Consider the following 16,533-nt stretch of genomic DNA (forward strand, 5'->3'; position numbering starts at 1 on the left):
GGCACCACAGCGGAAATCTTCCAAATCTACTTCACTTTATTCATCTTCACCACGTGCCAGAAACGAGGTGAGCAGCACATTGTTTTGGGGGACCCCGCTTCCCTTCGTCGGGTGCATTGCGGCTCTTTGAAACCTTGTGCTCACCCCGTTTCCGACACACATGTTGAAGATGAATAGAGCAAAGTAGATTTGGAAGATTTCCTCAGGGGTGCCTTGTTTCTGTCGCGACTGCTGCATTATTTCTCTTTGTGATTTGCATGGAGGTGTTGCTACCGGACGCCTAAGCGGAGTAGCACGGAGCGCCAGAGATGACAGGCAAATTTACAACAGCATAAGGCGACATCCTGCGAGTGGGCCAAAGTTATTACGTTTGGATACTTCTTTTGCTCTATAAAAAGACCATTATATGTTTAAGCCAACTTGTCTCTTGTTTCAGAATGTCATGTACAACATGCTTCATTTATAAATCCGAGGCAAACGTGATGCACTTTAACTACAACACTAATTGCACAGAAAATAGGGAATAAGTGTTCTGCATTTTGTTCCCCATTTCCCGGCTTGCACACAGGTTGCCAGGCAAGTAATTTATACTCCCTCTGTCCCACAATGTTTGCAGAACCCAGAGGCTCAGCATGGCTCTCTGCTGGCGTTGGGCTACTTGATCGGGAGGTACCTGGCTAAATATAACATGCGTGCTTTTGAGCTGCAGGATATGGAACAGTCTGAGCCGGCTCCAATGTCCGAACAGGATGAAATCATCAAGACCTGCACAGAAACCATTGGTAACTTTATAGTGCGTGTGTGTAGTGTGTGTGTATGTCCACAGGGGTGGCCAAAAATAATATCTGCCGTAGGCTCGGTGTCGCTGTGTGTATCTGTAACACACTGACCACACTTTCTGTGACAGTCGTGCACACACACACACACACACACACACACACACACACACACACACACTGACGCACTCACATCTCCACTCTCAGCTGCGTCTAGCTCAACCCCCACCCTCCCGCGCCGCCTCCTCACTGAGCTGTGCAGCGGTGACTTAACCTGTCAATCACGTCAGTTATCACTGTGCCCCGGCGCCAGGGGGGGAATTTTACGCTCTGGATTTTTCCATCCGTGTGTTTATATATATATATATAAATATATTATACACACACACACTATTCTTCTTAAAGTGATTGTTTCCCCTAAACTTCATTATTTATGACACATGACTAGAGTAGATCTGAAAAAGAGTCCTGTTCCAAATGGGAGAATTCTTTTTGCAGTGATCCTGATGTTAACGTTTGCTTTTTCAGGTCTGTTTTTGGACAACGCATCTCCTCTGTTGGCGATTGCGGCTGTTACAGCTCTGGGGGAGATTGGAAGGAATGGACCACTGCCAATCCCGGATGAAGGATCTGGGTTTACCAAGCAGCAACTTGTGGAAAGTCTGCAGGCTAGAATACCCTCTGGCAAAGAGACAAACAGGGCAAGATTTATTCTTGAACATTTTTTAATTTGAATGGTTTTATTTCAGGTTTCTTTTTCGTGTACAGACTTAGCTCAGGCTTTGTTTTCCCCACACATGGGGATTGCTTGGAAAACAGACCGTAGCAATCACCCAATGTGAGGAAAGCAGATGCAAGCATCCAGTTCACCATAGTTCCTATGGTTCCACCCTCCTCCCAATGGGGAGGGATAGTTTGGCTGCATCTGTACATAGATGAGGGGGTGTTACCGAATTGGAGGAAATGAAAGGTGGGAGATATGTTGACGAGCGTAACCGTTTACACAAAAATATCCAGATGTGCAAAAATAATTGTTCACACAGTGTCTCAGACCGACAGCTCTTCGAGGCAGCGGTACCTTTTCCTATTGTATATCCATGTTATGAGGCTGCTGATGTATTCTGATTCCCTGCCCTCTAATGTCTCTCTGTGGTCTGTATATAGTGTGGGCATTAAATAAATAACGATGCATCCATTGTAGAGAAGGCCATACACTGTGTACAGGGCCAGGCCGGTGTATTGAATAAGAAACCAAAGTAAACGTACGGAAATGCTCAAAACTACAGGTACATATTTAACTGTATAATTTGTCATATTGGATGTAGCACTGAGGCTTTTTGTCTTCGGTTATATCACATGAGGTCACAATCTCAGCAGCGCTCCTTTTGGACACATATATGGTATGGTGGGTTTGGCGTCTGCGTTTGCAGGGTTTATCTGTACTCTTGTTGACTATTTTAGGGCCTTGTGATTCTAAGGGATATATTTATATATTTATTTCCTGTTTTGGGAGGAGGCAAACTGGTCATGACCAGGGCTTGCTTGTCAATTTAAAGCAGCAAAACCCTCCATACGCGTTGATGACTAACCCTCATCCTGTTAGTATTTTGCCCCTTGAGCACGTCGACTCCTTTTTGTTGGATTAATGCTTTGATGTCTGTTTTCAGGCCAAAGAAAGAGCCATAAGGACGCTGGGCTACTTTCCTGTAGGAGACAGTAATTTTCCGTATCAGAAGAAGCTGCTTCAAGGCCTCATGGAGTCAGTAGAAGTAAGACACTTCCTTAATAATAATAATAACTTCATATATTGCTTTTCTCCCAATGGGACTCGCAGTGCTTCACAATTGCAGTACAGTGCGCAGTATGCAGCACGTAGGAATGTTACAGACACAGTCCCTGCCCCGTGGAGCTTACAATCTATGTTTCTGGTGCCTGAGACACAGGGAGATAAAGGGACTTCCCCAAGCTCACCAGGAGCAGACACTGGGATTAGAACCAGGCTCCCCTGATTCAAACTCTGTGTCATTATTTACAGAGTCTGTGTCTTTATTCGCTGAGCCGCTCCTTCTCCCCTAGTTGGAGGAAGTAGAGAGGACGGGAAGCTGAAAATGACACCATAACTTTGTGTGCTCTTCCGTACGTTCTTGTCCAGAATGCATAGCTTTGCATTTATTATCTATAAAACTGCATTCACCCTTAATAACATTAAACCCTTGTGATTTCACCCTGGGTGATCATTTGTTAAAAAATAAATACTGTTGTCATAATATCCTAATTAGATTCCACTATTCTGTTATTTCTTGACTCTGCTTCATTTAAACCCAAGACATGAGAATGATTATCTAAAGCAGGTATTATTTTTGCTTATCGTGGATGTAGATGGAGGGAAAAGACAGACTTGGAACGTTCACAGCTGCAAAAAAATTGCTAATGTGTCCAAGTTCACCGACGTTGATCATGTTAAATTGCCACGTGAGAAAGCCATGGGGTCTGGTGATTTTCGCAGGTTTTTCTACACTCTCCGTGAAACTCATTACTGTCGCGGTTGTTTGGTTGACGATATGCATATGCATTTCTATTTTTTTTTTTTTTTTAATGAAGTTATCGGATACAAACGGGGTTTCTGGAGCTGAACGGTGTTAATTTCAGCTCCGGGGACCCCCTGTTTCCAGAGATACTTACCTCCCATACTGGGTGCCGGTATCTCTGTGGAGTTTAAATGTCAGGTCACGCGAGCCAATAGAAATCCGCCCCGGAGGATGTCACGGCTTCCTATTGGCCCGTGTCACACGGGACATTTAAGCCACCATTTTGATAGGCCCAAAAGCTCCCTGGCTACATAGATACCGCCAGCCCCCACGGAAGTAAGTATTTTGGAAAGCAGGGGGTCCTTGGTGCTGAAATTAACACCATTCAGCTTCAGAGACCCTCTGCTTCCATCCTAGAAGTAAAAAAAAAAAAAAAAAAGATGTGATACAAGGTGTTTTGCTGGTTTCAACAGTTTTGTTGTTGTTTTTTTTTATACTAAGAAAGGGAAAGATGTCCATTAAAAGAATGCACTGTTAAATAAGAAGTCCAATCTTCAGATGTCACTCCCCCCAATTTCTCCCTCTTCTCCAGTAACTCCAAACCCGCTTCTTGTAAACATGACCGTGATTTCAGCTCTACTGGGGCTCTGTAAACAAGAAGGAAATTGGTGTGAAGTGGGACAATAATGGAATTATAATAATAATAATTTGTCTTAGTAAATCGCAATCGTGCAGTCGGTGTAAAATGAGAGACATATAAGTAATGATTTTATTTTTAGCACCTCTTCTGTCTTTTTTCCCCCAAAAAATCTAATTAGAATATTTTCAGCAATGATTCCCTTGGCAGCCAAACTGTTCTTTGCTCTGGTACAAGAATTGTATGTTATTTTTTTTTTCTTCCCCTACGTGAAAAAAATCCAAAATTCACAAGCCAATATTTGTAGACTGCTCAAAAAATGGCGATTTAAGCATTGCTGTACCAAGCTCTTTAACGAAGGAAATGCTTTTACACCTTTTTTGATTTTGACCCAAGAGTGCTCTATGAGACGCTGAAAAGGCCTGTGGGAGGCACGTGAATTGTTTCCGGGATGGTATTGGCATTTGTGATGCCATCAAAAGGATTGACTGCTGGTAAATCTGGCTTCCTCACCCTGAGATGTGCATCTGCTTAGGAGTCCGTTGTGCTGTACGCCTGTGATATCTCGGTGACTGCTCATCCGCTGCTCACATCTCTTTAACCAGGCTAAACAAATAGAACTCCAGTTCACTGTAGGAGAAGCAATTACGAACGCCGCTGTCGGAACGAAGTCTGCAGCTGCCCGGGACGTTTGGATCATTACAGAGGAGGAGTACACGCCCCCTGCTGGTAAGTAGGGTCTCCGTTTTACACGCATTAACTACACCCAGCGTGTCCGTCATGTACTGTTCTGAGTTTAAGGCCCATATTTATTAAGCAGTGCTATTCTATGAGACATTCTGGTTCTGAAAGACACCTTACAGCCCATTCTAGTGAATGGGACCATAATGTGTCTAATGGCACAGCACCACTTGGTTATATATGGCCTACATGTCTTCATCAAACGAGACTAAAAAAAGATGTGTGTCTCTGTGTGTGTGTGTGTCTCTGTGTGTGTGTGTGTGTGTGTGTGTGTGTGTGTGTCTCTGTGTGTGTGTCTCTGTGTGTGTGTGTGTCTCTCTGTGTGTGTGTGTCTGTGTACGTGTGTCAGTGTACGTGTGTCTGTGTACGTGTGTGTGTGTGTGTCTGTGTGTCTGTGTACGTGTGTGTGTGTGTGTGTGTGTGTGTGTGTGTGTGTCTGTGTGTGTGTGTGTGTGTGTGTGTGTGTCTCTGTGTGTGTGTCTCTGTGTGTGTCTCTGTTTCTGGACATACATATGTGTGTGTGTGTGTATAGACAAAAGATGGCTGCACACACAGGGTAATATGCCAAAAAAAGATGGTGTCCGTGATGCACGGTAAAGGGAGAGAGGTATAAACAGGAACAAATCACTGAAGTGATCCAATGTACCAGCACAACAAGGGTGACGGAAACGTGGGGCTTTTTGTCTGCATCATGGACTAATAAATAATCTTTTTCTTCAGTTGCTGTGTTGTGCTGGTATATTGGGTATATTGGATCACTTCTGTGATTTTGTTCCTGTCTTTGTATGTGTGTTAGAAAATCCAATACAAATGAGGCAAAATTAAACGAATATGAAGTGGCTGTTATTAGACAAAAATTCCCATTGACTTCAGTGGGAGAGTGCGGATTATAATGGTCGGAACGGCTTATGAAACTAAACAGAGGATAATAATAACATATTTATTTTTAAAGTGTTTCATATAATCATAGTTGAGCAAAACTCATAATGAAGTAATATTGAAAGTCGCCACGACTGCCATGTTTAATGGTAAAGCCTAAATGATGCTTGGGTACTGCAGGTGTGAATTGTGAAGTCAAGGGTTGGTAAGAATTACATCGACCATTAGAGAGCTCAAATTTTAATTATATTTGTGTTACCGATAATGTTTAGCCTTATCCAGAAATAGAAATACAGATGCATGTATTAGTCATCCATCTATAAAAGTACTGGCAAAACTATTACTTAAGGAATGGATGTGTAGATATGTGTTCCTATAGTATAAATGTCCTGGAACAGGATTCATATTTCTGTTTACCCCCCCCCCCCCCTTTGCAGCTTCTGCCTGTCAGTTCCTTATTTCAGCTGCATGTATATTTGCTCTGAACACACACACTGCCTGTGTGATGGACACAATGTTGCAATCCCTGCCGCTGTACATTTAGTCAGTGGGTTGCTATAGCAACCTCTGAGATCCTTCTCAGAATGGGCTATTCTGCCCTCCCCTCTGTCTTTGCTGACAGTTAGTTTAGTCCCATCTCACTTCTTGTGTGACCCTTGCTCCTCACTTCCTGGCTGAGTACACACTCCATGGCAAGGCCATTCTGTTTTACCTGCCTCTGATTACAAAGCACCTACACAGAGAAGCACTCTCATCACATCATACCATCTGCAAGCACCTGTATATATCTTATGCCTTTCCAATAAAGTTAAGAAAATATCACAGGACTTGGTGTGCTTTAAAAAGGGGGCTGAGTTAAGCTATCTGGCCATACTATATCGAGCATACACCCTGTGGCTACAGAATAATACACATTTACACATGTATTCTCTGGCTTATGAGAGTTATAGACACGATAGAGATGTCTTCAATCAAATTAAACAGAAATGTATTAGAACAGCAAACAAAATATAACAATTACACGGTCGTACTAATTATAATTCCTTATAAGGTTTGTACTTATTATAGACCTAACAAAACAATACAATACAATTCATCCTATCTAACCATTCCCATGGTTTTATCTCTGCTAGGAATGTGCATCTGTTTCCCCGGGGTCTAAATGTTAATTACAAAACAAGACAAACAAAAGACTGGTTATACCAAGTGTGTGGAGTAAACAAACCTTTTGTTTGTCAAGTTCCCTCACTTCTTGCATCTCAATGTAGTGTGTTCAAGGTGCAGCTAATCAGATGTACTATATAGAAAATTACTTCAGACATTTGCTAAGCGAGTCCTGTACAAGCAATTCTCTCAGGTAACATTTGACATTATTGATGAAATATTTTCAGAGCTCCAATTGTCCCCACTCAGTTCTCAGAAAAAACAAGTTAATTTTACCTTTTGTTTTTTTAAATTCCGTTGCCATTCAAAGCTTTTATTGTTTTAGAATTTTGGCAATCTATAGAAAAATTACATTTTCTCTGAGAGATGTCATCAAATGTCTGTTTTTAAGAATAAATCCAGGGCACGTCGCTCTGTAGGTGTGAGTTATTTTTCTTTTCTTTTCTCTAAGAAGAAACAGCTGTGAAAGGCTGGAAGTGTTTACAAACGGTAAGACACATTACGGGATGCACTGTTAAAGAATATATTTGAGGAAAATAAGACACAAGCACCGGAGTAATTATTCAGCTGGATTTACTATAGTAAGATACGAGGGGTATAAACACATGACTTAACAAAGGAATTGCAAAACAGTATATTCTGCCTCTTACAGGGGCGTAGCATACATTTGATACCATTGGATTGATTAGAGTAATACATCTTTAACGCATGCTAGTGTCTGTTAGGAGGATAGACTCGGCATCTTGTAATAGAAATAGTAAAGTTGCAAATATGTGTTGTTGATCGTACTGGATTGACTAAAGCAGGAGGTAAGTGAAGGTCATCTGTAGAAGAAGAAAAAAAAACTATGAACAACCCTTTTGATGCCAAGTCCGGGTGCAAAAATGGAAGTAACGTCCAAGAATAAAAAAAATGAACAAAGAAGCTGCAAAACAGGAGATTTTTGTACTCATTCTTAAAGGCGCAGTCACACATCCTTTCAGCACCATGTTTATTTTCAGGGAACTGAGGTCCCAAACAATCAATCCCCTTTAATCGTCCCGTCTTCATCGGCTGTTTGAAGGGGCTGGATATTTCTCACCAGCAGAAGTTCCATTGTGGTAGTTCAAAATTCCAGCTGCCGTATTGGTGCTGGAGAAATGCAGATTTATTGTAGGTTGTAAAAATTTGTAGGGGACCTTCAATGAGATTTTTCACACCCCACATGCCCAGGACATATTAAAAACGAGAGGTAACTCTCAATGTATTACTTCCTGTTAAAACATTTTATAAATAAATAAATAGCACCTTTTGTTGCCTGTGGCCGGCAAACCTTTGACCACCCGTTAGTGCGTGCTTCATATCCCCTTACGTTTGTGTCTGTCTGTCTGTTTCTTTCCTTCAATAGATGTGAAGGTGAATGATGAGGTTCCGTGGGTCCTGGAGCAGATTCTGAACAAATACGTAGTCAGCGTAAACCCACACATCCGCCAGGCTGCCTGCATTTGGCTCTTGTCACTGGTGAAGAAGCTGAGCACACATCAAGATATCCGGGTAATTTCCATGTAGCGGTTTCACACACGCGGATATCTGCAAGAGCATAAATGCCAGTGGTGTATCCCAGGGTAGCAAAAACAAAACAAGAGTCCTGTTCAGTTTGAACATTGCTATGTATTGCAGGAAATGAATTCATTCAATTACCATTTAATGTTGACTCCTCTGCAATCTAGGTTTTTTTTTCATCTCGGTAATATAAAACCGCATGGGGTATGATGACAGACTTGCAAGTAACTGTTTCTTCGGGATATAGAACTCAAACCATGAAAGTGCTATATGGGCTCTCTAAAAATGCTAAAGTCCACCCCCTCTTTCCACCTAAACCATATGAACCTTCTTCGGGCACCAACAGAAACCGCTCAGTGCGGGTAAAGGCCTCTCCTCTTACTGGCGGATAAACGCAGATGTAATGAGCATCATTATTTTTATGGGGTGCAATGCTCTGAAGATTTGGGGTATCTTTGTTCTATTTTCTCCAAGAGGAAAGAGCTATGAAAGGGCTGGCAGTGAGTTTCAGAAGCATTGCAAGACGCACCATGTTCCGGGGACGGAGGTAAAGATTTACCTACGGAACTTGCAATTCCCCTGTAAGCATCCCGTCTTAATGTGCTGTTGAAGGGACTGTATATTTCTCACCAGTTGTAATTGTATTCGTCGTTGTAGATCAAAGTACTTGTAGCTGTATCTGTCCTGGAGGAAGGTAGATTGGTTGTGAAACCTTTCAAGGGACCAACAAGAGAATTCTACGTAGATTAAATTCTAGTGTGCAGAGCTTTCAAAACCTCACTGGTGTCTTAAGCACCACCCTGATGAAGGTCCTGCTGTAAGGGTCCAAAGTTGTTTTTTTTGTGTACAATACACTATTTTGATACACTTGACAGTGACGTGCTGCTTCTTTTTTTTGCTCTGATCCATGGGTCAGGGTAAGGCCGCGCTTAAAGTGCTGGCGACGGCGACCGATGACGTCGCCAATCGCTAGAGTTGCACTTTAGTTTTGGGCGACGTCGCTAGCTGCAAGGCCAGCAACGTCATAAAAGGGACGGGCAGAGGCACGGAGAAGCCCCCGATTGGCCGCAAGGGGAGACCGTCGCCGAAAAAATTAAATAACAGTGACTACCACATTTTTGGTAGCACTGTCGCTCCGTCACTTTGTCGCCGTCGCGTGAACTATAAGCGCAGCCTTAGAGATACAACTGTATTTATTTCCTATGATGCGTGCACTATGCCTGCTATACAGGGGCCCACTGCTCTGTTTACATAAGCACTATGTACTAAAATGTCATCGCTGAGGAATCCTAATGCTGGTCACATACAATGAAAATGAATTATTGCATAATAAGAACAATCCTGTGCAGCTGACCGTAAAGTAATTACATGGTGCAGATGTTGTAAAACTTGATGTCTTCGGTGCCAGCGGCTGCTCATGGTCGTGACCACGGTGGTCGTGGCACCGAAGGGTTAACACTGCGGGGTATTTTGCCGCCCTCCTTCTGCAGTGTCGCAAATGACGCCGCAACGTCACGTGACGCGTTTCCATGACCACTCGGTGACATTGCAGCGTTATTTGGCGCCGCGGTGCTGCAGAAGGAGGGCGGCGCAGAAGAGAAGGTGAGGAACCTTTACCGAGGCCCCACGCTCTCCCCTGGCAATCGGGCCTAATGGGAAAGCCGCCACAGGCCACATGTATTTATTTTAGCCACCATCATTTATTTAATGTGTGGTTGAAACCTATCCCAGCTTTACATTGCAAAGCTAATACAGCCAGCTCACACTGTGAGACCCACAAGGTTGAAACCGCTGTCTGTCGGTAGGATCGCTGGCTATGCGCGTCTTTAACCCAGGCTGTGCTGAAAAGCTGTGTAATGCATATGCATGTAGAGGTCCATGTTAAAATGGATTTAAAGCAAAAGGCGCACTGTGGGCTCATTTGAATTGGGAATGGGAACGATGTATTTGTAAACCACGTCAGAGAAACTTTTAGGATGTTTTATTACTTAGAATTTGAAAATCCTATCTTGAGGTTTCTTTTTTTTTGTTTGTTTTTTTTCCTAGTCTAAACTTAAGGAGATCCAAAGCGCCTTTATCTCCGTCCTGTCCGAGAACGATGGTATGTATAAACTTTTTAGCAAATACTGCTGTTTCTGTATGAAGTGGGGAAGTGATGTAGGTTTGTTTATACTGTATAGTGACTACAGCTGTACTTGGCACTTTACAAGTGAGGGAATACAGTGCAGGGAATTATAGTACAATAAGTGCAACAAATAAGATCAGACAACAGGAAAGGGCATCCCTGCCCCGGGGAGCTAACAATGACCGCAGGTGAGGGAATGCGTGCAGGAGATGGCAGGTGAGGGAATGCGTGCAGGAGATGGCAGGTGAGGGAATGCGTGCAGGAGATGGCAGGTGAGGGAATGCGTGCAGGAGATGGCAGGTGAGGGAATGCGTGCAGGAGATGGCAGGTGAGGGAATGCGTGCAGGAGATGGCAGGTGAGGGAATGCGTGCAGGAGATGGCAGGTGAGGGAATGCGTGCAGGAGATGGCAGTGCTTTGGCCACAATGTTTGGTAGCAGCGATCGTGGGTGTGGGACAGTAGCCATGAGTGCAGGCTTTTGAAGCACTTCATTTTTAGAGAGGCGGTTTAAGGTTAGTCTTGAAGGTGGGAGAGAGGGTAGCATCAAGTTACATTGAAGGAGGTGGGCTAATTGGTTAATGTCTTCTATGTAGTTTGCCCATTTGCCCTGGAAAGCTCACATATCGTGCTAGATAAAAGGTCCTAGCTGCGTAACATACTGTAGTGCCCACGGTTATTCTAACACAAACCAGTGGCAATCACCAAAAAGACCCAGGTACATGCTGGATACATGCCTTAAACTTGCCTTAAACCAGACCCAGCATTTCTGCATTGATTAATGGCCCATCAGATTAACAGCGGGGGTCCCTGGCAGTCCCATTCAAACTGGATGGGACTGCCAGGGACCCCTGCTGTGTGAATCCTATGGGTCATTAGTCAATGCAGAAATGCCTTAAACTAGCCAGGTTACACCCAGCACATACGCAGAATGTAACCGGGCTAGTTTAAGGCAAGCTTTAGAATACTCGTGGTCTCGTCTGTACCCATGTGCCGGTCCCAAGCGTGTTATAATATTTCCCTCCACCACTTATGCTGGGAAGAGTCTCCAAGTACTTGCTGATTCAGTGCGAAAGTTTATTCCAAGCAGTTTGAGCTGTAAACTGTAACAATAGATAATGTTATCTTAGTGATATAAGGATACATTGTAGCTGCTGAGTTACACTGACTGAAGCGGCCATTATGTTAGGCACGCAATCAGGATTTTGACAGATTTATAACAGGAGCCCCACCTGATTGCCAACTTGGGTAAGAATGTAGAATTATACATTGTCACATGCTTCACATTTAACAATAAGAAAGAAAAAGTTGGAAAGTTGTATTGCTGCTTTAATATGATGATCAAGAGCACCACATTTACGTCAATGTAATCACAATTGGTATCAAATTAAAACGACTCGACAAAAAATTAGAAATATGAGCTGCATGGCTAATTGGTGTTTGTGTGATACAGCAAAAGGGAATATGTATCAAAGTTATAAAAGGGTCTGCAGATGTGTCAGTGACATTATTGCAGCGGCTGCGTTTAAAATGCACGTTCGGGAAGCAAATATTCCAAGTGAGACAGAAATGTGGTGGATATCTAATTTTAATACAGCAGGGCCCCGCTTCTTGGCGCTCCGCTTTTCGGTGATCCGCTGATACGGCGGCACCGAGAAGGGGGCCGCCATGTTGAATTACAAATCGCGCATGCGCAGAACGGGCGGGTGCGCCCGGCACGCATGCGCAGACCGCCGATTGCGCGCGCAGACCGCAGGTCACACATGCGCAGAACGGCGAAAATGCCGGTTTGCGCATGCGCAGCACTGAAAATCGCCAGATCCGCTTTCCGCCGATTTTCACTATACGCCGGGCCTCTGGAACGGAACCCGCCGTATACCCGGGGCCCTGCTGTAATAAATAACTTTATTGCATATAGCGCTTTTCTCCCAATGGGACTCAATGCTTCACAATTACAATATAGTACACGGTAAGCAGAAAATAGGAATGTTACAGACACAGCCCCTGCCCCGTGGAGCTTACAATCTATGTTTTTGGTGCCTGAGGCACAGGGAGATAAAGTGACTTCCCCAAGCTCACAAGGAGCGGACGGACACTGGGATTAGAACCAGTGTCGTTGGTTTACAGAGTCCGTGTCTGTACTCACTGAGCCGCAGGCATAGTGTTCTCGGGTAAATAGTAAATAAAACTTAGAGTTCGTGAGCCCTGCATAGAAGCGCTTTCCATCTATTTTCTGGATGCGTGAAACATGGATGCCTTGGCTTTTCAAAGGAGTCGTCACCCGTGGAATTCGAATCGGGCTCGACTTTCTACTAGATTGCTCCTTCTCTCTCGTGACCTAAAGAGGCATTACCTTCTGCTATTACTGTGACTGTTTTGGCCTTAATATATATATATATATAAACACACCGTAAATGTTTTTTTCATTGATTTTTCTAAACATCTGCAAGCAGAATGCATTATCACAATGTAAAGAAAAAATGAACATACAGTGTGACATGCATAAAAGTGATTTATTTTGAGGGTGTACAAGTATGCATTAATTCCAACAAATTTGCAAGTGTTAAAGCTGCAATTCAGTCAATATCCTGCATGTGTGTTGTTTTTAATAAATCAGTTCTGTAGTAAGAAAAAAATACTTTTAGCTTTTTCTGTTTTTAAAAAAACAACTTTGAAAGACCAATTTTCTTGTATTCTATTTTAACAGCCATTTGCTAAGGCACTGGCCCTTCATGTCCTGGCACACCCCTTTGTCAGCCCTGCCCTCCCATCTAGCAATACCCCCCTCCACATCAAACACACAATACCCCCCTCCACATCACACACAATACCCCCCTCCACATCAAACATACAATACCCCCCTCCACATCCCCCCAGCACATTCCATGTCAGCATCCCCCCCCACAAGTCAGCATCCCCCCCATGTCTCTCTTCCCTCAATATGACACTCTCTCCTCCTCCACTTAATGACACTCTCTCCCCCTCCCCTCAATATGACACTCTCCCCCTCCCCTCAATATGACACACTCTCCCCCTCCCCTCAATATGACTCTCCCCCTCCCCTCAATATGACACTCTCCCCCTCCTCTCAATATGACACTCTCACCCTCCCCTCAATATGACACTCTTTCCCCCTCCCCTCAATATGACACTCTTTCCCCCTCCCCTCAATATGACACTCTCTCTCCCCCCTGCAACTCACATCACTCTCCCCCTCCCCCTGCAACTCACATCACTCTCACCCTCCCCCTGCAACTCACATCACTCTCTCCCCCCCCTGCAACTCACATCAGTATCTCCCCCCCCTGCAACTCACATCAGTATCTCCCCCCCCTGCACCTCACATCACTCTCTCCCCCCCTGCACCTCACATCACTCTCTCCCCCCCTGCACCTCACATCACTCTCTCCCCCCCCTGCACCTCACATCACTCTCTCCCCCCCCTGCACCTCACATCACTCTCTCCCTCCCCCCTGCACCTCACATCACTCTCTCCCCCCCCTGCACCTCACATCACTTCCACCCCCCCACGCCCCTCACATGTCAGCAGCCCAGCCCCCCCCTCACATGTCAGCAGCCCCCCCCCTCACATGTCAGCAGCCCCCCCTCACATGTCAGCAGCCCACCCCCCTCACATGTCAGCAGCCCCCCCTCACATGTCAGCAGCCCACCCCCCTCACGTGTCAGCAGCCCACCCCCCCTCACATGTCAGCAGCCCACCCCCCCTCACATGTCAGCAGCCCACCCCCCACCAGCCTGTTTTTCACCCCCCCCCCCACCAGCCCGTTTTTCACACCCACCCCCCCACCAGCCTGACACACACACACATACATACATACACACACACACACACACACACCACACACCTCTCTTAGATCAGCTCAGCACATCCTCTCTCCCCGGTACTAAGCCCCGCCCCCGGCATGCTCTGACCTCCCGGCAGCCTGCTATTGAAGAAAAAAAACACACGGCTGCCACATCCTCCTCATGCTGCTGCTGCCCCCGCGCACCGCAAAACCCTGGGGCGAGGAGGGAGGGGGAGGGAGGGAGAGGGAGGGGGGGGGGGGATGAATCGCCGCCATTTTTTTAAACTTTTTTTTTTTAAATGTATTTAATTAACTGGCGCCCGGCCGGAATCATCGCGGGCCGCACAGAGAGGCCAGACGGGCCGCTTGTTGTGCAGGCCTGCTCTAGCACATGTCAATGCAGGAGTGCTCATGAATATTCATGAGCTTCCACTGACTGACAGAAGCAAATAAAAACATATGCCAGCTCTAATGATGTCACCAAATTTCGCCTATCAATACATGGAGAATGAATTGACTGGCAGCTATACAGTTCTTTAGGTAATTAGAGATTGCCCACATGAAACTATTGAAGTAAAAAAATAAATACAAAAAAAAAAAAAGACTGAACTGCAGCTTTAAGAAGTTTGGTGTGGACCCAAAAATAAATATTTTTACTAAACCGTCAGAGAGGGTTACTCCTTAAACTGCGATATTGCTGATCGGGGCACTAATGTACTTTTCTGCGCCATAGTGCCCAGATGGGCACGATCTTAGATTTTAATTAATAACCCCCCTCCCCCCCCCCCCCCCAACGACATGAAGTTGCTATAGTGGCTGGTTACTTTTACATTATTGAATGCCCTTTTTACACCATTGATCTCTCAGTCCATTTATCAGCCTAACTCCTTTGAATTCATTAATAATTATGTCTGTGTTGATACCCTTTTATAATTTTTTTTTTTAAAAATTGGATTGTTTATTACACAAAATCTGTTACAGAACTTAGCCAAGATGTTGCATCGAAGGGTCTTGGGTTGGTATATGAACTGGGCAGTGAACAAGACCAACAGGAGCTGGTGGCCATGCTTGTGGACACACTTATGACTGGGAAAAGGTACTTTGGATCGTCGTGTTGTTAAGCGTGTGCCATTCATTTGATGTGCGTTTCAGCTTTGACATCAGCATTTTTGCTAATAATGTTATTTTGTCGGCTGTTAATGTAAGGAAGCAGAACGTTACAGATAGGATCAATTCTTACTCCGAAGATCCTAATCTAACGAGGCTGGCACCAGCTCTCATAGTGGTGCCGCTCACTTCCGAGGCTAATGTGTTAGGCACCATTTGTAAATATGGACTAAAAGGAAGTAGGGTTTATGTCCATTATCAGAGGAAACACAATCTTTAAAAACCTGGTCAAAGAGTCGTATTTTGAAGGAACTGTGTATTGAAAGAATTGTGCTATATTTATGTTGTAAAAACCAAGGTAGAAGCGGTTTTACATTATTTAGATGTCTCCCTCACCCCCTTTGGGGACCGAACCGTCAGGCTATGTGTACATGTTGGACTAAATAAACTTTTTTTTGTTTGTGATTTTATAGTGCTGAGCTGGTATTTTGATCACTTTTGCCATCTATTTTGACTTATCCATTGGTTTTTTTTGCTTTTTAAGTACCACATACAGTACTCCTCTGCTGAGGCATTTAACATGGTGTGTGCAGCCATTTTTTCCAATATATATCTCTATCTAAAGTGGTGGAAGCTTAGGTTTCAAAATAGAAAAGTAATTGTATTCTGTACCACTATATCATCCCACTTCAGCCACTTGCTACCTGTTGTACCTACTTCCTCCTGCTTTGGTTGTCTGGTAAACAAGTGCCTTGCTAGGATAGAAGCATTTGGAAACTGTGAGGAGAATAATGTACCCTGAATTCTTTTATTCTTATTTGTGTTGGAAACTCTGAAATATTGTGTCTGAATAAATCTCTAAGAACTGTAACACACGAAGAGTCCATTGAAGTGATTGAGCTTCCAGCGCGCACTGCATTTGGTGCGGCCTTGTGAACGAGACACGTATACAAATTACAGTGTATATAAATGGTGTTATACAAGACCTCTCCGGGCCACAATTCTGTCTAAAATATTTTTTTAAAGCGGCAATCGGCACTGCTGATTTTCATTTGAGTTTTCTTTGATTTTTGCTCCCTTCAGTCTAAAGAGAGATACTTTTCCAATGTTGGCGTTCTCGGTCTTCATAAAATGGCAGTCGGAGGTGCTATTCCCTAACTCGCCTTCCGGCTTGTTCTCTTGAACGAGCCGTAAAGTGTCTTCTAGCTCCAGAACGTGACTTAAGCAATAA

General features: G+C 44.2%; 1 protein-coding gene across 2 annotated transcripts in view; it reads left to right on the forward strand.

The window, feature by feature from the left end:
* The window catches only part of ECPAS (Ecm29 proteasome adaptor and scaffold), a 98,619-nt gene that overhangs the window by 42,226 nt on the left and 39,860 nt on the right, over nucleotides 1-16,533 (forward strand). For both annotated transcript variants that reach the window (XM_075594121.1, XM_075594127.1), the window contains exons 21-27: nucleotides 617-782; nucleotides 1,305-1,477; nucleotides 2,444-2,545; nucleotides 4,547-4,670; nucleotides 8,113-8,258; nucleotides 10,314-10,368; nucleotides 15,177-15,291. In XM_075594121.1, the coding sequence (XP_075450236.1) occupies nucleotides 617-782; nucleotides 1,305-1,477; nucleotides 2,444-2,545; nucleotides 4,547-4,670; nucleotides 8,113-8,258; nucleotides 10,314-10,368; nucleotides 15,177-15,291 (881 nt within the window). The remainder of the gene's footprint in view (nucleotides 1-616; nucleotides 783-1,304; nucleotides 1,478-2,443; nucleotides 2,546-4,546; nucleotides 4,671-8,112; nucleotides 8,259-10,313; nucleotides 10,369-15,176; nucleotides 15,292-16,533) is intronic.

Source organism: Ascaphus truei, chromosome 1 (genome assembly GCF_040206685.1).
Source record: "Ascaphus truei isolate aAscTru1 chromosome 1, aAscTru1.hap1, whole genome shotgun sequence".
NCBI classification, from domain to species: Eukaryota; Metazoa; Chordata; class Amphibia; order Anura; family Ascaphidae; genus Ascaphus; species Ascaphus truei.